General features: G+C 37.4%; 1 protein-coding gene across 1 annotated transcript; it reads right to left on the reverse strand.

Moving 5' to 3' along the window:
• On the reverse strand, nucleotides 1-26,666 carry caln1 (calneuron 1; the record flags this gene model as incomplete). Its single annotated transcript, XM_079482045.1, has 5 exons — nucleotides 1-128; nucleotides 2,746-2,902; nucleotides 20,658-20,770; nucleotides 22,658-22,801; nucleotides 26,549-26,666. The coding sequence occupies 5 exons, from the start codon at nucleotides 26,664-26,666 to the stop codon at nucleotides 1-3; spliced, it is 660 nt and encodes a 219-aa protein (XP_079338171.1).

The raw sequence follows: 26,666 nt of genomic DNA on the forward strand, positions 1-26,666 counted from the left end.
CTACTCCATGCCATTGCGCAGCATCTGATTGGCCGCGATGAGCATGACGCTGATGATGAAGGCCATGGCGAAAGCGCAGATGAGGCTCTTGCGCACGCACGTCTGCCGGTTCTTCTTTTTGGGATGAACTAAACAGGAGAGACAAACAGAGTTGAGTGAGCGCATGAATACAAATTTGCTGTGAGATTTTAACGTCTCCGACAAAGGATGTATGGAGGGATTATTGGGTCAGATTGTAAACTAAAAGTCTAAAACTAGCAACTTGTTTGCAACTGCTGTTTTTAAGACACAATAAAGTGTGTGATAGTGTTTTTTAAAATGTGAAAATATTTAGAGGTTTTGTTAACCACAATCCTTATTTTAGGCGTTTAACGAAAAACCCATTAAAAAACTTAAATCACTAAAATGCTTACTCGCTTATGGGTTTTACCTTACATCTCTGCGGTACTCTATTGTACAAAAACTTACGATAAGTAGAAAAACACAATACTTAATCCCCTCCTCTAACCCCACCACTACACCAATTGTCACTGGCACAAAAGCATATTGTACTCAAACATACGAATAAGAATTCATACACATACGCCTCCTTGTAAAATAGTCACAAATTCCTGTGGATTAATTTAGTCACCTGGTATGGCATGAGAGTGAATAACTTTGAATTGAATAACAATTTTCATTTTAAGGCCTACAGTATGTAATTGATTGTAGAGAACAGCACCAGACAACACCCAGTACCCAACAGCATGAACCCAGCATGAAAACGGATGTTGGTCTAAAGTACCTCCTTTGAGAAATGGGCCTTGATCAGCACGCATGCTAATCTGAACACATGAAGCCATTTTCTCCTTGCGGCTGAGGCTGAACGTGTAGGTGTTGATTTGCATTCTAGCTGACTGAATTTCATCTGACAATCTGACCTGTCTAAATAAAGAACCGTGTTTCTTTGCAGCTGCGAGATGGAGAGGCGTTTGGCTCCAACTGATGGCAGAAACTCAGGTCCACCTGAGCACATGTGGCAGCTCTGCTCAGGCTTCATGTGATTTGAAACCTGCATGACTTTCTTTCTTCTGCAGAACACAAAAGAAGATATTTTGAAGAATGTTGTAATCAAACAACATTGAACCCCATTGACTTCCATTGTATGGACACAAAACCACTGAGAGATTTCTCAAAATATCTTCTTTTGTGTTCCGCAGATGAAAGAGTCACATACAGGTTTTGAATGACATGAGGATAAATAAATGATGACGGAGTTTTTATTTTTGGGGGAACTAGCCCTTTAATTTCTCAGTCTTTTCTTTTAAAAAGCAATAAGATCACACTGAACCAAATTGCAATGTCTCCTGTTTCTCAGACTTTTTCCTTGTGTAAGGTCCTGGTGGTCTTGCGTATCCTTCAGAATTTCATAAGCAATCTTAACAATTTCACAAACTCAGATTTGAAGACATCTGTGAACAAATGAAAAAGCAAATGTTTCTCTAGGCAAAGAGAACTTTGCTGTTTGCTCCGCTCAAGTCTTCTTTTGACAGCAGATATAACTCAGGATAAAAACAACGCAGCCACATTCTATAAAACATACACAAGCGTAACTATGTTTACACAAGTCTAATTAACAAAACTAAACAGATTTGCTAAAATTATTGTTTCACGGGAACACTCCCGCCTTCTGTCATTGGCTGTAAAAACAGATTGTTCCGCCTCCGTTGGTTAAGCAGTTTAAAAATAAAAAACATTGTTCTCACAGTGTCACTAAGCCACAGTATTAACACTTTTCAGGGTAATCAACCAACAAATAGTTCATTTATAGATGTCTCTGCATATTAGGCTAGAATAAGAGAAACACAGAAAAACTGTAACATAAAACATGCAAGTCGTACAGGTTTTGTGTTAAAGAGAATCTGTTTTGTCTGTGACTCTGAATACATTGTCAGCATGTCGTCTGTTGTCAACAGCTAATCTCGGCCCAGGTGCTGTCGTGAATGATTCATAAAGACAGAGTGTGGATGAGTATTGCTTTAGTGCCGTGGACATCTGTTTCTGCTGGTAAGTCAGGGAGCACGGTCAATAAAAGTCATGCACTTGACCCCTTCAACCGAATCTATGGTAAAAATATAAGTGCATTCTGCAACCTGGAGTCTTCATCTCATGTAAATATATCAAAAAAACCTAAATCATTGTGGCACCGCTGTTGGTGTATGTTGGTTGAATGTTGAAAGTATTCAGTTACTGTGCTTTGATCATACATTATTTCACTAGTAAGATCATTTTGTACAATACAATGTTAGTTTGATGTCATTCAAAACTTCAATGCACATAAAGGGTGCAAAGTAGCTTGCAGTTTTGTTTTTTTGCAGAGATGGCGATAGAGATCTCTGCAATTAACTTGTTGATCCTCTTATGTAGCCATCATTTGAAACCCATCTCCTAACTAAATCTTCATAACCTTCGAATGTGTAAAATTGTAATCAACGCTTCCTAAATTCTTCTTAAAGCTGAGCTTTATACCCCGAGTATAACAATAATGCGAAATCAATAGAAAGTCATTCTATCTATCTGTCATTCAATAAACTAGAAATAATAAATACAAATTATTATAATGATATTAGTCACTTACCAACATATACAATAGTCCTACACACCACAATGGATGACAGAGAGTGCATATTTTTGTTTAAAAGAAATACAGTTAATGAATGTTTTACTACTTAACTGTCCAAGCCACACACAGATGTTTCCACTCACCTCCCTCAAACTCCGTCTGACAGTTCCCCGAGTTCTCGGTCAAGCTCTCCTCCTCATTGATGATGATGTTTTCGATGTCCTTCATCGTCAGATGGTCTCGGAAGGCATGAAACAGGATGTGCTTGAGCTCCTCCAGCGTTATTCGCTGCATGTCAAACTACAGAGAAGAGGAATAACACCACAGGAGTTACTCATCCACAACTGAACTCTTCAAAAACTCAGACGCCAGCTTTGAAGCCTGGCAGGTTTAAAAATTAAACATATACATTTTATCCACAGCAACTTACAAATACAGCATACATCAAATGATCTTGGCATGGCTAGCAACAATCTCAACTAGTTAAGCCTTTTTTTCGTTTATTTTCGGAACTGAATATTAAACAGAAAATCAAAGTCAATACGGAAAAGAAGAAGAGATTGTCGATTAGTCACCTTCGCTTTACAACCAGACATTCATCAATACAATTAACTGCAAGAAATTTTTATGATATTGATGGAAACTGTAAAGGGAGCTCTAAACTCATGTTCTGTATTGAAAGCTGATATTTATTACTCGTATCCACAGTGCATTTACTCTGTCCTTTTAATTATCCCCGCAACATTAGTGCGGCAGATTGATTTTCCTGAAAGACGTAGATGAAACTTTGCCGCAGCAGCTTAATGCTTTATTTGCGAGCCGTCATTAGGAACACTGGGGAGAAGCGTGATACAGTTGGCTAGATTATTTTAATACACTACTAAATCATTCAGTTTTCTCTGAAAACACTCTGGTGATATTCGGCAGGCAGAATTTGGCTGGTTAGCATGGTCCAGTAGACCTCGGAGGTAGATGCCAAAAAGCTAAACTTTTTGCTATAGATAACCGTTCACAAATACAGTGTGTATTTTGACTAAATAAAATGCTTTGGAAGCAATTTTCAAATAGCAAATATTTCTGTATGTCATAGAAGATTTGGTCTGTGACCCATGTTTGTGCATGGCTCTTATACCGTAAGTAACATAACGGCTCAGAATATTCAATGATGTACAGCCATGGAAAAAGTTAGAGAGAAAAGTTTTACGTTTTTGCCGTGTGATTGTGTTGGCTTATTTCATCAAGTATTCATTTCTGAACAGATACTAAAATATGTATGTCATTTACATTTAGTCATTTAGCAGACGCTTTTATCCAAAGCGACATACAAATGAGCCATAACGATGGAAGCAATCCGTGCAACAAAAGGGCAGCAGTGCATAGGTGCTATAGACCTGGTCTCAGTTAACATAACACAGTGCACGAAGCTATATAAACACATTCATATCGACAATCCATAGACACTACACACATATACAGTATAATATATTTTTTAGTTGCCTTTATTTTTCTGCACCTCCATATAATAATACTTTCAATAATACTGAATTACTATTATTATCATATATACTAGGTACTGGAGGATAATGTAAAACATTATACTCAAAAGATAATTTTGGTTTTGATTAAATACAGAATGGAAACCAGTAAACGGCTGAGACAGGAAACTGCAGTACTGGTGTTGTGAAGAAAGACATTTGACAGGACCAGCTGCCATTGTGGCTCATGAGCGGAGATGGCGAGATATTACAATAGCGGGCAAGCTAATCAATCTGACAAGCCATTAATAATTATAACCTCGGTATGCTCACATCTACACTTAATTATCCTACTTTAGCATATTTATGTGCATGAGAGGGAAACTGGTGCTTTGTAAATGACAGTAAAAATTATTTAAGAGTATACCAAGCAGAAGTGTACACACTACCACACACTTTCTAGATAAAAATAAAACATATTAGTCTCTTTCATTACAAAACCTAAACAAATATAAAAAACAGTTGAGAAGAACTCCTTCAGTACTGCTTTTTAGTATAATTCCCATATTAATTATTCTATAATTTTGTATTATGAGTTTTAAGTTTACTTCTTTTTTAAATATGCAAAAATATAAAAAAATCATATGATCACTGGGGTTCCTCTGGGATTGGTGCTTGGACCGCTTCTTTTCTCCATCTACATAACCTCCTTGGGACCCATCATATGGGCACACGGCTTCTCCTATCACTGTTATGCTGACGAACCCCAGATTTACATCTCATTTCACCCAGACGATACCACCGCAGCAGCTCACATAACAGCCTGCCTAGAAGACATCTCAGCTTGGATGAAAGCTCCACCTCCAGCTAACTACTCGTATTTTTGGCACACCCCACGGTCCAACACGATCTCACCATCCAACTTGCCAATACCACAATCAATGTCATTCAATTATTAAATTGCAAAGACAATGCAGTCATGCTGATATGCCTAATTCAACATTAGAAAGGTTAGACCCTATCTCACTGACCCTAACTCGTTGAGCCGTCCAGGCCGTGGTAATCTCAAGGCTGGACTACTGCAATGCTCTCCATGCTGGTTTTCCGGCAAAGACTATCAAACCACCCCAGCTGGTTGAAAACGCAGCTTCACGCCTCGACTTCCAACAGCCCAAAAGGACTCATGTGACACCCCATTTCATCTTTCTTCACTGGCTACCGGTTAAAGCCTGTATCAGATTCAAGTCACTGATGCTTGCCTACAAGACTATCACTCGATCTGCACCCTCCTACACCCCATCAAGAACCCTGCGTTCAGAAAATGAGTGGCGCCTTTGTATTGCCTTCTCAAAAGGGCATTAAATAGCTTTCCCGCTCATTCTCCTTCACAACTCCTTCCTGGTGGAACATTCTTCCTAATGCGGTCCGGTAAACCACATCTCTCACAACCTTCAAAAAACTACTTAAAATCCATCTCTTCTGTGAATACTTGACAGATCAATGATAGCCTCTCTCTTTCAGTCAACGGGTATTGTTGTGGCTTTTGTTGAAACTAGTAACTTTGTATTAGCACCTATTGTATTTTTGCTCCTGTATGACATATCGCTCATTCCGCCCTGAACTATCTGTAAATCGCAATGGATTAAAGCGTCTGCTATATGACTAAATGTAAATGCAAAAGGAAGTCACTCAAACCTTTAGCACGGTACTGCATGTATACTTTGTGTCTTTTTATTTCTGATCCTGTGTTATGGTCTTCTGAGTGGTTTATGATTGGTAGGTTATTCAGAACGCTATTATTAGAAAGATATTTAAAAAAACAAATTCTTCCTAATAACATTTTCTTCTGAGCAAGTCTGATCGCTTAAAAAAGAACGCACACCTTTCCACGAGTAGCTGCACAGTTTGAGCTATCATTCATGCTTACAACACAAACAGCGCTATGAGTGCAAAATAACAGCAAACCTATTTGAGCAGATTTCAGGCTAAGACACCCAACGACAGACCTGCAAAACAGCTTGTTAGGACTTTCAGGAGGGAAAGAGAGGGCACTAACTACATTTGTCTGGTGTGTGCATGGGTGCGTTCGTGCACGTAATGACAATTATGGTACTGACCCATAGTCTTACTTGGGCTCTTTGTTTTGTAGGATTGTTTTGTACAGTAAGAACTGTAGGTCAGGCAAACTGTTAATGGCCTTGCAATATTATTTGCTCATATACTACTAACTTTTAATACATTATATATAGAGAGAGAAATAGATAGATTAAAAATAAGTACTAAATTCTGCCATACTTTTCAGCCACAACAGAGTCCATCTGAATTTGTAAGGGACTCATGATGACCTTGTCTGACCGCTCAGCCATTTCATTTCCACACATCTCACTTCAGGGTACGTCAGTGAAATATTATTCCGATCACATTCAAAAGCCCGAGAGCATTTCTGAACATATAATGAAGAGAAGAAGACTTCGTGTCCAGGCTGTAACTTGGTTATCATCCGTCCCCCTTAGACCTTCAACATCTCTGTCCTTGTACATCAAATGCTTGTCTGATGAGGTTAGACACTATTGTGATAAGTAGTACCACCGGTCATTATTTATTTATTTATGTTTGGTTAAAAATGTAAACCTACATGTTTTCAGTGATGGATAGATCGAAAATTAGGAAATACAATTTATAATTTGTCGGTAAATTGGCATAATAATTTCTGAAAACAAAAAATATCTTACACAGGTTTTGTCTTACAACTACATTATCTTGCTCTGATGATGTTTGTTTATTATACAAAAGACGACAAGAAAACCTTTGATTTTTCAGTATTTTACAGTATAAGTCACAAGTTAAATTCTTTAAAACCATACATAACACTGATACTAAAACCTTTAGTCAGTACAGAAAGTAAAAAGCTTTGTGCTGTAAATCAGCTCTTTTTGCAGTATTCCTTAAAAGAGATGAGAGTTAGTGACTCTGAAAGATAATTACCCATGAGCCATTATACCTGTATAAGTTAATGTAAATGATGCCAGATATATTTATAGAAGAGCTTTCAAAGCACACACTCTCTGTAAATGCACAAGAGTTATGATCTGTTATGAGGTTTGACTGATACGATCAGATGGTCACATGGTCCTTATTGTTATAAAACAGTATTTATCTCTAATGTATGCACTTTCTCTAGTGGGCAGATTCCATGTGATATTTGAGGCTTTCTACAGCAGGCGACTCATATAAAAAGCATTCATGAGAATATTAGCATGGTAAGTTTGGCAACACTTCAGCACAGTTTCGATAGATTGATGAGTTTCAGGCCATGCATATTTTCCAAAAGATGACAGAAGAAAGAAATGCATACAGCCTGTACTGTTCAGCGATAAATGTGCCTAAAGGACACATTAGTCAAGACCTATCCCATGATCCCTCCTCCAGCCGGAAGCTTTCACTCCGTCTACACAGACAGCGTTTGGATGATCGAATGCAGTGTGGAAATCGACTGGACAGATGGTTTACATAAATGATGGAAAATACGACAAAAATGTCACGTTAAAAGATCTCCAGATGTATTAATCCACATGAAGTGTGTAAGATTTATTCTGACTCTTCTTTTGCACTCTTTTCCTGTCTACTTCAATCCGCAGATCTCCAGCACATGTAGGGCACGATTTGGAGTCTGCTTGCCACAATGCAAATTATTCTGACCTTTGTGTGGTGTTACTGTCTGAAATAAAAAGCGCTACTGAATGCAGAAGGTTTCTTTAGCGCCCGAAACTCCTCCTACAAAGGAACATACTGAGTGTAATAATTGATTCATCATCATCTCATACGCTTGCATTATGTAAGCTGTCAGTAAACCCATGATGGAGAAAAAAGGCTTTATGTCGCAATTGCAGTACAAGACACATAAAAGCCAGATCAAGGCTCTGTGGCGCTATTTCTTTAAATGCTGTGCAATGATTCAGAGTACTTATGATCTGAAATTTTTTTTCTCAAAATTGCAAGCCAAAGAAAATAAATTTCCATTGTTTCTCCTACTCAAGAAACCCACATTGGACCCTACTTTTACCGACAGTTACAGACCTGTCTCTCTCCTCCCTGTAATTGCGAAAACTCTTGAAAGGGCAGTATTAAACCAAGTTTCCTCATATCTATCCCTGAACAATCTACTGGATGACAAGCAGTCTGGCTTCAAAACAAACTACTCCACTTAGACTGCACTGCTATCAGTCACAGAAGCACTGCGGCTAGCCAAGGCGGAACCCAAATCCTCAGTCCTGATTCTGCTAGACCTATCTGCTGCGTTTGCCACGGTCAATCACCAGATACCGCTATCAACCCTGTCATCCCTAGGAATCTCTGGCTCCCCTCTCTGCTGGTTCCAATCCTATCTCTCCGGCAGATCATTCAAGGTGTCATGTCCAGGCCCTGGTAATCTTAAGGTTGGACTACTGCAATGATCTCCTTGCTGGTATTCCTGCAAAGACTATCAAACCACTTCAGCTGGTTCAAAACGCAGCAGCACGCCTCATCTTCCAACAGCCCGAAAGGGCTCATGTGACACCCCTTTTCATCTCTCTTCACTGGCTACCGGTTGAAGCTCGGATCAGATTCAAGTCACTGATGTTTGCATACAGGACTATCACTGGATCTGCACCGGCATACTTTCACACCCTACTACACCCCATCAAGAACCCTGCGTTCAGCAAATGAGCGGCGCCTTGTAATGCCTTCTCACAAGGGCATTAGATCACTAACTGAGAATTAATTTCTATCATCGGTATGAAAAAGATGACAGATGTCCACAGACACAAAACCGTCTTACTGTTTATAGTAAGGATGCATGATAAATTATCGGCCACATCGGTATCGGCAGATAATACAATTTAGGCCAATATATTATAGATACATTATAGCCGATAAATCATAAATAATTTCCTCTGGATTAAATTTCTTCTGCTGTTTACTGCTCAGTTAAAATCCAGTACAGTACTTTCTTTCTGTCATGATCATTCACTTACTGCTATTAGAAAAACATTGTTGATGTAGGTACAATATGTAGATAATGTATTTATGAATGTTTGAATTATAGGAACAAAAGAATATTGTTTGAATCAGACTGCTGTCTGAATGCTTTCTGTTTTGGGACCTGTTAGACTCGTGGCTATTAAGAAATGTTTTCCTGGTTGCTATGGAAGAACATCTATGATTTGTTTATATCATAAAAAATATACCAGAGAAGTATGAAGGTTAAAGAATCTTTTAACTAGTGTAAAGTAGGCTTGGTACATGATTTTCAGGGAAAATCTAACTAATGGTTACCTTTTTCAATGTTTCTAAATAAAAGCAGTTGTCCACTTTATTTGTTTCAGTCTCAGGGAATTTTATATTAATATTTAGATACTGTATATCGGCCAATATATCGATTATCGGCTTCCAATGTTAAAGGATTATCGGTTATCGGCCAAAAGTGACATATCGGTGCATCCCTAGTCAGACATTCATACCGTAAACTGAAGAATTGTAATTTTGCTTTGCTTTACGACTGACTGTTTAGGTGATGAATTACAAATGACACCAAGTCTCAGCAAGCCTCTCCAGCCTCTAAACATTTGTCATAGCGCAAACATTGCCCCATTTACATATCGGATATTAAAGTGGGCACCACGGACACATCAACGTTCCTTTGACACACTGCTTTAATATGCACACAATGCAGCACTCCGCCTGTGACAATAAAAAACGAATACATTGCACCAACACATGTACATTTTATACATAATCGCTGGCTGTCCAGAACTCATGTTGACACTGCACTCTATCAGCACAGTCTTATCAAATATAAACTATGCACCTGCTAAACAAACAGCACAACCCCTGTGCTTGATTTTCTGGAACCTCAAGACTTCAGTACTGACTTAAGTTTACCCAAAATAACAAAAAACGATATATTTTCATAACTGATTCATCCTCATGTCATTCAAAACCTGACTATTTCTTCTGTGAAACACAAAAGGTTAAAGTTTGAGAAATGTCCCGGTGGTTTTGTGTCCACACAGTGGAAGTCAATGGGGGTCAATGTTTGGTTACCGACATTCTTCAAAATATCATCTGTTGTGTTTTGCAGAAGAAAGAAAGTCATACAGGTTTGGAAGGACATGCAGAAGGGGAACTATCCCTTTAAATGATGGACTTTTTGAAGTTTAAGAATATGACAGGAACAGTGTGCACAAATGTAAAATTCTGCTATCATTCTACCTTTCCTCATATACCCTTACAGTGCTGTACAGTAATGTCATTTCAAGCCTCTTTTGTCTTTTGAAGTTATTTGAAGTCATGCAACAGACTACGAGACAGAGAACCAATGAGAACCAATATGTAATAATGACTGGACTGGACTCATCAAATTCGGCACAACGTGTCTTCGCAGTCCGAATGTAACACATGCAAAAGAAATGCATACAGATTTTGAAGGTCATGTGGTTGAGTAGATGGTAGAAATTTCATTTTTGTGTCATCTGTTCCTTTACGAACACATTGTCATCACAATGTTCCTTTAATTTAATGAAGATAAATGTAAAATCTCTCTAAAACTGGGCACACTATTCCAGCTGATCATCATGGCTTCATGAGCCGCTCAATTGTGAACGTTCTCCTCTAAAAAGAGATAATCATATCTAATAATACCCAATTAAATTTGTGGTAATTTCCGCTATGTCGTCAATCCTGCTGTGGAAGGTTGTGTGTTCATCTGTGTTCGTGTAAGTCTTTTTATGTGTGTGTGTGTGTGTGTGTGTGTGCAGTAATTTTCTCTGTGTGTGTGAGTGACAGCCACCGCACAGGGATTGTGGAAACAGGCAGAAGCAGGAGAGGTTTGTTGATTGCAGAGAGAAAGCGCTCGGCTCCTCAACACTTGCCTCCATTTCAGAAAGGAAAACAGAACACGACATATATGTATGTTTAAGATAAACATTAAAAAAGCACTACAGAAACAGAGAAACACAGCTAAGAAAAAGAAAATTTCTGTAAGGAAATAATAGAAAATACTGTAATAAGTTCATTTGATTATATTACAGAGACCCAACATTGAAAATTCTGTGATAATTTACTCACCCTCAGGTTGCTCCAAACCGGCATACATTACTGTATGTTACATTACATTATTAAACTTTTGCATTTTTTTGTATTTGTAGGTCAGATGTTAATTTGACTTTTTTGATAATCAACCCCACAGACGTGTTTAGTGGCGGATATCATTTGTCAAGTACATTATTACTCCCAGTGGGTAACATCATCTCATGCAGAGTTCAACAACTCCAGGAGCTTGTCAAAGACATTTGACGTTTGTGTGCAGAAAGTGTTCGACACACAGATTATTATAAAGAATTTCTGCCTTACAGAAAGGCACATCAGAAGCACAATAACCCCCTGTGACAGCCAGGCAGCAGCGACACATTATGGTGGATGAATCACTGAAGTCCACAGCCATGTTTCAGACGTATGACCTTCTCTTTTTAAGCACACCTGCAGCGTCGCAAGACTGCATCTTTACTTATTACCACATAAAACCAACACAGGCTCTATTGACTCTTCTAATACATGTTCGTTGTCTTCATTTTAATAATATTGACTGTCATTAAAGGGAGAACATATATACTTCTGCACCTCTCAAACAACATGTCTTTTTTGGGTGACATCATAACAACCTCTTTTTCAATGATACCCTTCCAGCTGGTTGTTTCTATGATACCTGGAGAAAGCTATACATTCTCATTTCCATTCATTTCCTATCCGTCTTTCCTCTCCTGTGGAATAAAAATAAATGTATTGATTTTAAAGCTATATTAGAGAAAGAAGCACTACATCAGTCAGATTTGTGATGTACCGTAGTTCAAATGTTTTTGCTTTACTGTCACAACAATAACGTGACGTTGAGCATCCTGAAGGTAGAGATACTCCATCTGCGCAATGCCTTTGAAATGGTTGCCTTTGGTCGTGTCGCCACTCTGTCACAGAAGACCTTTTAAGGTTTTGTTTAGTTTGCCAAAAGCAAATCATTTTATCTCTCAGTATATTGTAGTGAATAATGCAGCACTTAGGCTATGGTAGATTTCGTTCATTTTTTACTAGATAGTAGACTCAAACGCTAAACACGGCATTTCTGAAAGCAGTACTTGACTTATCGAAGTCATCGCTTGACAGCCAAGTATGGAATAAAGGGTCAGAGACCGCGGGCACAATGAAACACAAAGGACTATTTAAGTCACTCTCTAAAAACAGATGACAAACAGATTGACAAAAGCCAACTGCACGCTATTACCTTTTCCTAATGACAACATGGCATTGAAACCTCAGGCCATTCTACGCAAACTATTTCCATGATCCCATCACAAATACACATACACATACCTACGCATACACATACCTACGTATGCACGTGAGGAATAATAAAATCATGACTTTGGTTTGTGTGAATGCTACAATTTCTTCCTCTTCTCTATGAACTAAAAGCGGTTTCATTGGATGAACGCGCCTGGCCCAAAGTCTGTGTTTGTTGATCAGTCTTAATAATTCAACTTTTTGTATCTTATTTAATTGATGTTAATATGAATTTATGTTAATATTTGTTGTATAATAGATGTATAAAATAAACAATAAAAAAATTCTAATCCTACTGGTCACCCAAAATAATACTAAATAGGCATACTTTTAACTTGTAATTTATAAAATGAAATTGTGACCAACTACCTGTTTCCTTGATTCAGGAGAGAAAGTGAAAGGGAGTTAAGCCAAAGCACCTGATCAAACTAACTGTTTAACTACAAAAAGGCATGTGTTTTGTACATCATTCACTTTGGATTGCAGGGAACAAACAAACAGAGAGAGTAAGTTACCATGCAGAAGAGAATTTCTATAAGATTAATGGCTATTGCTTTATGAAATTAAATCATATATAAGTCTGGGTTACTTGATAGCTGAGCATTTTCCTCTACCACCAGCCAGTATGGTTTGGAAACGCAAATTACAGAAGAGCTGAGCTCAACAAGAGCTTATGGCCTGTGACCTTACTCACATCACTTTACAAGAGGAGTCTGTGTACAAACATGAAACAATTACTTTAAGCAAATTAACAAGTTCACACGCTGCCAACTCTTCCGTAACAGGGCCGGTGCTGTTTAGGTGGGACTACAGTGATAAAATCATAGACTTGAAGTAATCCATCTTAACTTATTATATGGTAGCTTTTAAAAAAATGCAAAATGCAAAAATGCTTTTGTGTATTTAGGAATCTATATCATGAATTAATGCTAATATAAAGATCAGTGTGGAAAATTTTGGCTTGTCGATAACATTGAAACTCATTGGTTCTAGAATGTTTCGTGACTTGTTGTCATATGCGTGTTTATAGCCAATTAAGTTTTAGTCAATGAAGGTTTTAAATGCAGTGGTTTGCGATTCTTGAAGTAGTCTGCGTTCTTGCAGCTGCATTCTGAATGCATTGTGAGTGTCGGGTTATCCAACCAAACCGTTGCAGCAAAGAGTATAGAATACCAAGAGGCGAAACTCAATAGTTCCATTGCAACACTCGCGGCCAGAAGCAGCCCTGCGTTTCCGCCATTTTGGACTCCGATAGCTTTTTGCTGCCATGATTTGTTTAAAAAATCAGAATGGTTGGATTCCAGAACTGATAATATTAAACATATTTGTATAGGCAATACAACATTTACTGTAGGTGGCATACAATTCCAGCTGGCATTTTCACCCCAAAATGGCGGCTGTGATACCGAAGCTGTTTACCAAGAAGCATCAAAGTTTCGCCTCTTGGCATTCTATCCTCTTTTCTAGCAGTGATCAGGAGTAAATGTAAATGATGCATGGATGATTGTTCTACCGTCTTTAATGAACATCATGTACCTTGATATAGTGAAGGTGATTAGAGGCTGTTGTACAAACATTGCTAATGGTTAATAAAACCCGATTCCTTCTGCAAATTCTTGACATGATTATTGACCTTCAGAATCGACAGGCCAACAGTAGATACAGCATTACAGGTTTTCTCTTACCCTTTAATGCTGCGATAATCGACTCTTAAAACAGCTTAAAAACTATTGAATAACTACGATGATTAATTCTGGTAAATTATTAAAATAATTATTTTAATAATTAGGATTTGTGTATGCATTAGTCATGCATATGAGATCCTACAAAAAGATTTACTGAATTTACCAGATTACAATATGACATCCTTTTAAAAGCATTTACATGTATGTGTAGCAGGGGAAAAGTGGCAGGTCCCCTTTAAGAGCATTTCCCCATTAAGAGTATTTCCTTAGGGGCGGAGTTGTGCACATGATTAGATTCCCAGGTGCTTTATAAGGCAGTTGTTTGCACGGGCTGTTTAAACTACAATGGTCTGCTTCCTGAGCATCAGTTTTACTCGGAGAACCAACTAATTTGTTTTATTTATTTTTTATTCGCTTTTGTTTAGCGGATCACTAGGGAGTGCTGGTTGGAACACGGGTGTGGTCTCTTTGGTGGATACTCGCCTGTGGTGCTGCATGTACACTGTGTTCACATTTATTTATTTTTGCGTGTGCGTGCGTGCGTGTGTGCGTTTCCCTTTTGTTAGGCACGTGTACTGGTGAATATCACCAATATGCCAGTGGCCGGTCAGTCCTCGAGTGTCCGCTAGTTTGTTTTTGAGTTTGTTTCGTCTCTTAAAGTTTGTGTTCTCTATTTTAAGATTACTGCTCCAATGGTGATTACCCTGATTAATAATTCAGGCCTTTTTAATAGGGCGTGTCCTTTTCTATAAGATGTCTGTCAATAAATTGTGAATTGTGTTCTATTTAAGAAACTCGTCTCTATTCCTTCTTTTGATAAGGCACACAATGAATCTGTGTCTATAATTTAACTTAACTCTCCCTGAGAGGGATTCAGGGTGGCGTAGTCAGGCGATGTTGAATGGGCATCTTAATCTTCCAGTGTTTATAGTGCCCTTGTGCTACATATGCATTAAAATGATATTACAGCACAAACATTTTTGTTTAAATATGGCAGATGCTTTAACCCAAGCAACTCGCTGTGTATTCAAGGTACACATTTTTAGACGCAGACCTTGTTCCATTTGATCTAGGGACTGTAGACAGGATTCAAGGCAAGCGTGTAAAACATTGCAGGATTCATTTGGTGTCATTGGTAACTAACATTTCTGTTCTGTCATTATAGTAAAGTGGGCCCCCATTCATCATCTAGTCAACACTACGGATGTTAGAAAGGTACTGTAACTGTGTCATAAGTGTGGAGTTAAAAATGGTGGCAAGAACTGTATCCCTTGCCACCTGCTGTATCTCCTCTCACAGTTTATTTCATAGATTTTCATAATTCATTCCACCTACACCAACATTCTCCATATGAACCTACACGAAACAGTTTGGCCAAAACTAAAAATAACTTTGGAAGTATACATTTTTAGAGTTTCCAGAAAAATGCTTTCCGAAAGATGGGGAAAAGATGAACATTATCAGGAGTAAACCCAATATACGCTTTTTCTATGTTTATAAATGAAATAATGATAAAGTATTATAATTTCGCTGATGTACTTCTGAAACCTTTTATCTCCATATTTCATGATCATTTTTTTTTTGCCATAAATCATTATAGGTAGTCCCCTTTTATGTTTGTCTACGTGTTTTGCAAATATCTAACCAATAAAAAGTATTAAAAGTCATTTTCAACACAGTATTTAAGTATTTGAAAAGTGAAAAACAGCTAATTTGGACATACAAGGTTTCAGAAGGAAAAATATAGTGTACTGTGCCGATTCTGCCAAGAAGTTAAAATCTCTAGAGCAATTGTAGGACAACCACAAAGACTTTAAACCACAAAGAATTTAAATATAAAATTTCAGCTTTTACCATCGAAAAGACGTTTTAGACAACCTCGAGTAAGGAAAAATGTGTATCAAATTTTATTTGTGCCAACTGCTGACAGTTTTAATTTGAAATACCAGAATCTGAGTAATGAGTTGGGGGATTGTGATGCTTGTTGTCATTTAAGTGATTTGTGTAATGATGTTGAATGTAACTATGTAGTGAAGCCAAAGACAATTGTCCATTTGTGGACTATAAAGTGACTTAACTAAGTTAACTAACTGTATTATGATCAAGATATTTACATAAGATATAACAACATTTACATAATTGTATCAAGTTCTGTATATTAGAGATGCACCGAAAGCGGTTATTCAGAGTGATATCTGCCGATTCTAAAGATTTGCCTACATTCCTATTTCTTAACTTTTTGAATGTTATGAATAACCATATTTACATTTACATTTAGTCATTTTGCAGACACTTTTATCCAAAGCGACTTACATAGCATTATCCTATATACTTTTACATAGGTATCTGCAATCCCCTGGATCAAACCCACAACCTTGCATTGTTAACGCAATGCTCTTACCACTGAGCTAAAGGATATATAATATTGAACATCAAACTGGTGAATATTTTATAGCAAAGACTTTAAGTTCCAGTACTGTATGTGCAGTAGAAATGGCAGATAAAATATGCCAACTCTGGCAAGCATTCAAAGGGGTAAACGGTGCATCTAGTTCTCCATAATGTATAGACTTAATGTACAGTAACTGTAATTAAGACTGCAGGGAGACGGCCCTGTTCATTTAACATTCCTTTTTACCGTGCTGATTGAAAATAGTTTCTTCAATCCTCTTCACCCACACTTGAATAAAATGATAGATTTAAATGACTTTTTTATTTTTAAAACCTTTTTTCCCATTGCACCATATGGCCTTGTTTCAAAAGCATTAGAGAGCAATGTATGTTTGAAAAATAAATGGGTCTTCTATTGTTAAAATGGATATTAATATTGACCGAACAATATCTGAATAAGTGAAACTCTCACTAAGGTGAATCTCAGGTTTTGCATTAGATTCATCAGGCACATCAAAAATTCACAACGTTACTTTGAAAGCTAAACTAAGACCAGCAGCAAACTAATCCAGACTGCACTGCTTTTTAAAGCTGCTGCCATTTGGGAAAATCTAATGCACTCCTATTGAATGAGATAAACTTTCTTTAATATTTAATAGAGATCATTAAATCTGAAACTAACATATACGCGCTCCTGACAAAAGCTTTGAAAATGGCTCTATCATAAGCCATTTTTCATATGTGAAATCTTTGCACACAATGTCATGCACTCGATCAGACTGCCCGTGGTTACACAGTTATACATCATTTGTTGTAATAGATTACGGTCCAGAAAGCTCCTCATGCATAAACAACAAGATTATAAAAATGTTCGGAGTATTATCATAATAAAGTAGCCATAAATCTAAATTCATGCTTGAGTGTAGCATTCCAAAAAAACTTTTAGTTTCTCAGAAGTGCTCCAAAGACCTCCAGTTATAAAAATATCAGATAAATGCCTACAGTGTTTTGACCAGTTTGCACTACTTTATATATGGAGCAATCTTCTTGGCAGCTTGGTTTAAATAGATAATAAAACATAAGTCTTAGCCAGAGCACAATTGGATGGGAAGGGACTGTACAGTTAGAAACTCTGTATCTTATGCAATACCGGTCACATTTTAAGACTGCAGCTGGTTCTCTGCCATCCTTAATTCAACGCCTGTGCCTTTCAGACGGGGCATTAGTTGTGACACGCAGAGCTTTCCGAAAGCTTTGAAGTGATCATGGAGAAGAGCTTTTCGCGCTCTCCTAATTTTTCGGACTAATTTTGCTCACCACGATCCATCATTATCCTTCGTCATTTCTTTCACAGAATCCTCATCTCATTAGCCAGACACGGTGTGGTCTCTCGCTTTGGGGCAAATTCACAAACCTGACATAAAAGCAGTAATTTAATAACAGACACGGGCATTAATTTGCTAATCTGGGTTTGATGGGCCGATTTATGATGTACAGAGGAGCCCAGGAGCGTGTGTTTGTTTATGGATGAGCCCCGAGTGAATATGTGTTTTATCCTTGGATCTTTGAGGATAAAGGCTCTGGGTTCAGTCTCTCATATCTCCATATCTGCAGCTCTTCTGACACATCGCTGTGTTCTGAAGAGAACAGCAAAGAACAGAGTGACGGTTCTGAGCTGTATACCAATGTGACTATCAAGTACTGTCACATTTACAAAAATGATTTAATGAATGAACTTGCAGTGTGACGCTATGCAACCTGAGTTTTTACCCTGTATTAGAATGGGAACTAGTAAAACTAGAATAAAATGAATGAATCTTATATAGTAACATAAAAAATATTAGAAAACGATTAAGACATATATAAAAATGCTAAAACTTAAAATAGGTATTTATATATACGTAAAAGCTCATTTAAAATCTTTATAAAACTATGTCAAACTAAAATCAAAACTATAATAACTACAAATATGATAAATATTAATATACAAAATTTCATTGTAAAAAGTGTACAGTAAAAGTATATAAAAAGAGAAATTAACAATTAACAAAGCAATCTTACTCTTCAAATGTTTTATAGTACATTACAGAACATGTATTTATATATAAACAGTATTCACCTTTAAAACTAACTTCTGTTCTGGTTTGACCTTTTCATACGTTTCGCAGCGGTCAGAAAATGGCCATTAAAATAGTCTAAATTGGGAATAAAGTCACCATGGAAAAGGGGCTTATTTATTTACTTATAAGACAGAACCAAACAGAAAGTTAATAAAAAAGCTATTGCTATGCTGGCAAAACTCTTTTTACTTATGTAACTAAATCTTTCTTTTAAATGGAAGCCCTATATAGAAAGAAACTATAAAAAGGCACAGATTGATATGTTGTAAGATGTTAAAACCATTCACAATATGTATGTGGCACAAGAAAATAATCACAGAGACACCTTGCTAGTTAGAAGACGATGAGTGTCACGTATGCGTGCATATACAGTACAGTATATGGCTTTGCATTATTGTCATGCAGCGAGCGTGCATAAGATGCACAGTTCATCTGAACTTATAATCGTAAGGTAGATCATCGAAGAGTGGATAGCAAGAACATAAGCATCAATGCAATGCAATAAAAGACTAGGCACAGAGGTTGCTGTAGGATACTTATTTGCCTGAGCTGCCGTAGTAGAGACATCACAAGTAAAGTACGACCCAGCTTTGCCTGGAGAGCTACTCTGAGCGCTCGAGATGTGATGGAGCACTTATGAAATCAGCCTGATGCAGCAGCGCCGTTGAAAACAAATACTTTAAATAAAAGCAGAAGACGGGGGAGTGATTCATAAAATATAATTAAAACCCTGACAGCGGCAGAATGCTGCAAGATACTTCCAGCTGTCATGTCATGAACAGATCAGCATTCAGACTACTGTACGCTGCATAACAACCTTAAAAATTCTGAAAAAACTAAACAATGAAGAGTAAAAGGAAATGCCAACTAAACTAAATTAAACATGAGCTCAACTTAAATGAAGATGAAGAACTATGAATGACCTGTGAAATCGAATGACCAGAAAACCAAAGTTTCATATGACACGGAGGGACCTCTTTACAGAGAACCAAGCACGAGGAAAGTACACATCCCTTATCTCTTGAACATACAGGATACATTATTTGCAATCATGAAATACAATCTGCGGATTGAAACAGAGTGAACACAGCTTGTTCTGTCCTCTGCGACACACTGCGCATATGGTGCAGGCACACGGAAAGAAACTCTCTGAAATCAAATATAAAACAGGAAAAACATCCTTCATGAACGGAATAATGATTCATCTCGCTTCACACGAACGTGACGGATGAGGTCATCTCAATGATACTTTCCCCTCTCAGAGGGAATGAACCACTATTGGGAGACGATTGGCTTACACAGATAACACCGCAAGATCAAATGCTTCATGTGCTAAAATGACAAAAGGACACATATTCATTATTCAATTAACAGTAAAATTAATCACTGAGTTGAGCGTGATTTAAAAATACTTTAGATGTCAGTCTAGTCAATGACCGGGTGAAATGAAATCTGGGTGTCTGTAGAAATGTATTATGTAAGATTAAATCATTCTATTGCACAATAGCTGCCAGTCATGTCTTCTTTTTATGTAATTTATAGCTCTCTAAAGTTCCAGTTTATAATCCAAAACCCAAAATCATCCTCAGTAAACCTTCAGTTGTCTGAATGCTCTGCAATATCTTGCAGAATCCCTCCATGAGGGCCAGTCAAGGTCGCAACTACAGTACCTCGCTCTGCCAACTGGGGCTGGCATGGACTTCATTTAATCTTCTCTGATATAACCACACAGCCGTCAATCAAAATGCAGACACACAAGAATCTCGATCACATCCATCGGTGCTATCATCCAAATCATATCGGCTGAATAACATTCCTACAATTCGGCAAATCCATAACACTGAACAAATCGACATCACCATGTAAACTATCATTCAGTGACTACAACACATTTCTCATTCCTATTACATACTGTGGAAAATGTCATTTTCTTACTGACTTCTCCCGATTCAGTTCTTTGATGTTTAGTCCTGCAGAAGAAAAAGACTTGATTGTCCTCCACGGTTCTTACCTGCCAGAATATGCTGTCTATCGTGTTTCCAAGGAAACCTTCCCGAGTTTCAGACGAGAGGAGCTTTGGTCCAAGTATCGTCATGAACTCATCAAAGTCCACTTGTCCATCACCTGCAAAACAAATTTGATTTAAAATCACACTTGCAAATCACTGCATACATACTGTATAAGTGCATCTCTGTATGAGATAAACATAAAGCACATAAATATGTGGAGGAAGCGGGATGGATGGAGCAAATGTATTATCTAATTGAATGACACCTGCATTTAGCTGTCATAAAATGTATGTGTGGTCCCTAATCTAAAGCCAGCAGTGTAAGGTCAAAGCTATTGTCCAGTTAATAATGACCACATGTACATGAAGCTGAAGAATGTTACTGTGTTATTAGTTCATTTCTACGGACTTCTTGAACCAAAACATAAAATGTCTTTACTGGAAATTTCACATAAAAAATATCAGGCTGTTAGTTAAATACTGCTGGCTTGAAGATAATACGAAGCAAATTGCTTTGGGGATAAAATCTGTGTAGTTAATCCAGTGGTGTAAAATAGACAGCGCAGCACTTATAGCGGATTCTGCACTCGACTTTCGCTCGTGTTCAGAATGTGCAATAGTGTCTATGAAGAAGCACAGAATATTAACCACACATTCATGGACGAAGATGTCGTCACGTTTTCGCTTTATTGCCAAAGGAGATAACGTATTTACGAAACGCGCTCTAGAGCAGTTTCCATCTAAGCGGACCTGATGTGTATGAAGATGGAAATCATTCATTCTATAGAAATCAAAATATAACGCTTCTTTGTGTTAGATCTTTAAACAGCTCTGAACACAAAGTTATGTATATTATATTGCATTTCTAGATCCTCCTTAATATTCAGTGTATAGAGTGTGGGTTAGGTCAGCGGTTCCCAAACTTTCTGAAAGCAAGGCACCCCTTTGTAGGGTTTTTCTTCACATGGCACCACAACCCTTATTTAACTAAATGTTCGTGCGTATACATATATAAAATTAAATCCACATTGCCAAACAACAAATGAAGTATAAACAGCATGAATTTATTAGAAATCCATTACAACGTACATTATAAGCTGAAACAACTGATTCAAATGAACCGTCTGTCATTTGCAACTTGATGACACATGGAAACAAATCTTATAGACTGATATGTGGGAATCGTTGGAACGAATCACATTAGAATAAAGATTGATGCTTAATTCTTTCAATAATAATAAACAACTCCCATTACATTTCAATTTAGGTTCTTATTTGCTTTATTCAAACCTGACCTTACAAGCTAAAAAGGAAACACCTGTAAATACCTGTGCATGTGACGGTGTAACAGGTATTTTTAATGTGCCTGCTTTGGGTAGCACAGCCTCTTGATACGGGCGCAGATTGAGGATTGTGCAACTCGTAGATCGTGCTCCACTGACAGGCGGTCCCTTTTGTTTTTTTAAAGGAATGAGAAGGCTAGCTCACTCAAGAAGAAGGTTGTAACCGGTAAACGGTAACACACTGACGAATTACACCCGGGATCAATTACAGTAGTTTGGTTCGTTTGGGTTTGAGCGCTGTCTTCCGAACCCGGATATTCACCCGCAAACTGTACCCGACTCTGCTTAAAAAGAGAGGTCTGGGGTGTACGATTTGTGTGAACTTCGCTGTTGATATGAGCGTTCTAAAGAGCGTTTAACCTTACATACATATAAAACAGGCGACTTCGTTACAGGCGACAGGATAAACAGCTGCAGGTTGATGACGCAAACTACCTGCGATTGATCCCCCAAAAATGATACGCAGAAAAAATATATGCGCAAAGAAAACACAGTCCAGAGGGGGCAGGGGAGTTCCCACTTTGGGAACCACTGGGTTATAGTATTTATACCCAGCTGTGTACAAATACAACAGAACTGTATGTATTGTCCTCTTTTAGATGGATAAGTAAACGTGTGTGTGTGTGTGTGTGTGTGTGTGTGTTTGTAAAGGGAACTTACCATCCATGTCCAATCTCTGCATGATGATTGCCAGCTCCACTTCACTGGGCATGTACCCTAGTGAGCGCATGGCCATGCCAAGCTCCTGCTTGGAGATGAACCCATTTCCATCCCGATCCAGTACCCTGAACGCCTCCCGGATCTCTGCCAAGACAAACAAGTTTGCAACTCAACACCTCATGTGGCTTCTCTTCCACAACCTTCATAAGACATTCATTGGTTATGCTCCATTGAGCAACAAGTGATCGCAGATATTTGCCACCTTCATCCCACCTGCTAATATTACACCGGTGATAACACATTGTCACGCTCGCTGTCAACCGTTAATTTTACTTTTCATTTTCACGAAATGTGGTGAGAGAAAAGCAGAGGATCTCTTCGCAGTATACTGGATTTAGAAATGAAAATTCTAAAAATATCAGAATCTTTTCACCAAAACAACCGAAGGCCAGGTTGCTGACTGTATCTCTTGATATCTGCATTACAGAGAAATACTCTGCCTGTGAAATGCATATCTGTCTCCAACAGCGGAGACGAGCGGTTGACTCCATCAAATGCATATTTTATAAATGATTCTTCACCGAGGATAAAACTTGCAGCAAGGATTTGTGTTTTAAAATAGAGCCGGGGTGTCATGCCTCTGAAGGACTCTACGGTTGCGTATAACGCTCGAACACACAACGGTACACTGGTTACATTTCCTTCGTACTAAAGCCAATCAATGTCGGCAAGCTGGGATTTACTGCATGGCTAACAGAAGCCTAGAGAGCTTCTACAATATTATGAACTATTTTCATCCATTTAAATTAAGACTGAAGACTGCACATCCACTGGGCTGTTGGTGAATACTGTCAACACCTCATACGCTAGTGTACATTTGATTCAAATGTACTTTCACAGAAAAAATATAAATATTAATTTGCATGGTTTTCCCATATAATGATATTTTGAGAAATGTCTTGGTGATTTTGTATTCTTACAATGAAAGTTAATGGGGGCTAATGATGTTTGGTTATCATCCTTCTTTAAAATATTTTTTTTTGTGTTAAGAAAGTCATACAAGTTTGACATGACATGAGGGTGAGTAAATGATGAAATCATTTTCCTTTTTGGGTGAACTATTTATTTCATGCTTTTTACACACCTAGTCATTTGTGCGTTCTTACATTTCTAATTTATTTCTATTTCCATTTTGTTAGGATTGACAAGGACTTTTACCAAGATTTCTACTTAAGAGTCAAGTACGAATCATCTAAATGACTTTATTATGTAATATAAAATGATCTTATACTGTATACTGTATATCTACTGTACAAACGAGTCAGAAATAAATAAACAACAAAAATGTAAATGCTGCTCAATTGATGAATCAATGGTCCATTCCACTTGACAAAGGCCACTTTGTTTCTCAAAGAAAACCATCTGCCATCTAATAAATACGTTTACCTTATAGGACAGATGAATGTTATCACACTTGCTTACGAGAAAGTTTTACTTTATACAAGCACATGCACTTGGCAACATGTGGCCAATGAAACCTTAAAGGTGGGTTTCTAATTTTGCGGATGATCTATTGATTGAAATGCAATATAATATACATAGCTGTGACTTCAGATGTGAAAAAAAGGTTCTTCAGATTATAAAAAGCTAAGAAAGAGATGGTTCTTCAATGGTATCGCTGATGAATTTTGTGCACCTTTTCACATTTGCTGGTATATGATGATTTAAACTTCAGGTAGGCCTACAGCAAATAATAATAATCAGTCAAAATCTGCAAAGCTATTTCTTAGGCAATAAGTGTATTATTTTAATAAATAATGATATTGTCATAATTATAGTTTCACAAGTGACTTTAAATCAACAGCTATGCACATTTACAGTGACAGTTATGTGTCACAGCCAATTAACAACATCTGTCTGAAGAAAATGAGGCGAGCAATTGTCATTCCCCACAGACACACAAAAAATATTTTAAGAATGCTGTTGTAAAACATGTTTGCACATTAAAGGCATTCGTTTTATTTAAGTACATAGAGGCGAACTCATGAATATATACATAAGGAGCCTCGTTTGGAATGTAAAGCTTGATGCGCACAACCTTCCAAAACATTTTGATCTCGCCGTTTTGTTTGTACATGATACAAGCGTTGTAGAAACAGCCGCCCACAATACAATGATGTTGAAGTTAGGTTTCAGATTTGATATCACTGAATCTATAATATCACAGATGAAGATGCAATGACTGAGATAAAAAAATAGTTAAATAGCGTAAAATGAAATTAACCTGTGCAAACCTGTATGACTTTTATAAGTTAATCACAAAAAGAGAATGTTTAATGTACTGGTTGTTATGTGTTGATGCAATAACAATGCATGGGAACTTGCAATGTAAAAATATATTTTTTGAATGTCAAAAGACTTGGAATGTAGTACTGTATATGAGTCATATTGATACGATTATGGTTCTTATCCATCCCCTTTGACACTCCTGGCCCCATTCACTGTAATTGCACAGAAGAAAGCAGCAACTGAATTATTAACATTTTTGTTATTCTTTGAATTTCAATTTTTATTTAGTTTTTAAAATAATGAAATAACATATAAAGGTTTTAAAAAATGTAAGTGTGAATAAATGATTTTGTGACATTTTGGAAAACCTATTACTTTGGCCTTTAAGAAAAGCTGTAAGCATTCATTAGAAGAGAATAGTAGTAGAGTAGAGTAGAGTAGAGTAGAGTAGAATAGAATAGAATAGAATAGAATAGAATAGAATAGAATAGAATAGAATAGAATAGCCTCTGTATCTAATTGCTTACGTACATGTTATGGTATGGCGTGGCGTGATTGATGTGACGTGACCATGATATGATATATGATATGATATCGGAATATAAATGTTGTCTACTATTAACAAAGTGCTGTTATTAAATATATCTGGCAAGCGACTCACTACTACATAAAGCTCGGAGATGTTCCAAGTTGTTTTGTCTACTTTAAAAACATGAATTCGATGGAACCCACATTATTCAGGTTCAAAGCTCACAAATGCCCAGTCATTTGAAAGTGGATTACACTGTCCCTATTAACATATGCCAAAGCTTATTGCTAAAACTTTGTTGCTCAGTATAGAAAGATCAGAAATGTTCCTTTGAATGTTCTCACACATTACGATGATACACAGTATTTGCTGACCACCTTCTTATAGCAGTCAATGCAACATCAGCAGGGTTCCAGTAATTGTATTTTAACAGTTCAGATTGTGTCGAGGCAGAACCAACAAACTAAATGACTTGTAGCAGCTCTGAATATCAGCAGGTGCCCGGGGTGTTAATATGTCAGTTCAACATTAATATTCAGGCCCCAAGAGTCCAATCCATTTCCCCTTCATGAGCTCGTCTCTGCTGACAAAGCCACCATCTATTAGTGCTCCATCCCATTCACTACCACAGATTCATGCTGGAAAAGTGTCATGATATTTTTTATTTATTTAAGTTTTAATACCTGATTTATATTGGAACATTGAAGGTAACACATAATAATGATTTGCAGGTTGGATGGACAAAAAAGTGCAGAGGTATGTATTAGGGATGCACAGATACCATTTTTAAAGGCCGAGTACGAGTACCAATGTTTTTTTTTTCGGTGCCTGTACCTTTTCACAAAACAGTGATACTAATAAAAATATAATAGCTTCATAGTTACAAACAACTCCACCTAAAACACACTATTAAAAAAAGAAGCAATTTTATTTTAAGTAACCATTGAACTTAATGATACTATGAAACAGTTATTGATTTCTATACAGGTAACGGCAAAGACAAGTAATCACACATACCGCCACGTATTGTGCAGAATAATTGTGTGTATTGTGTCTGTAACATCAGTGCTCACCATCTAGTTCCTCCACGGAGAGGTTGGGAAGCGGCTCGCTGTTACTGTGTTCAGAAAGAGAGCGACTCAAATAGTTTCCCTTGTACAGGAGTCCTGCCGTCACATGGTGGAACGGCAT

The sequence above is a fragment of the Barbatula barbatula genome (genome assembly GCF_947034865.1).
Source record: "Barbatula barbatula genome assembly, chromosome: 19".
NCBI lineage: Eukaryota > Metazoa > Chordata > Actinopteri > Cypriniformes > Nemacheilidae > Barbatula > Barbatula barbatula.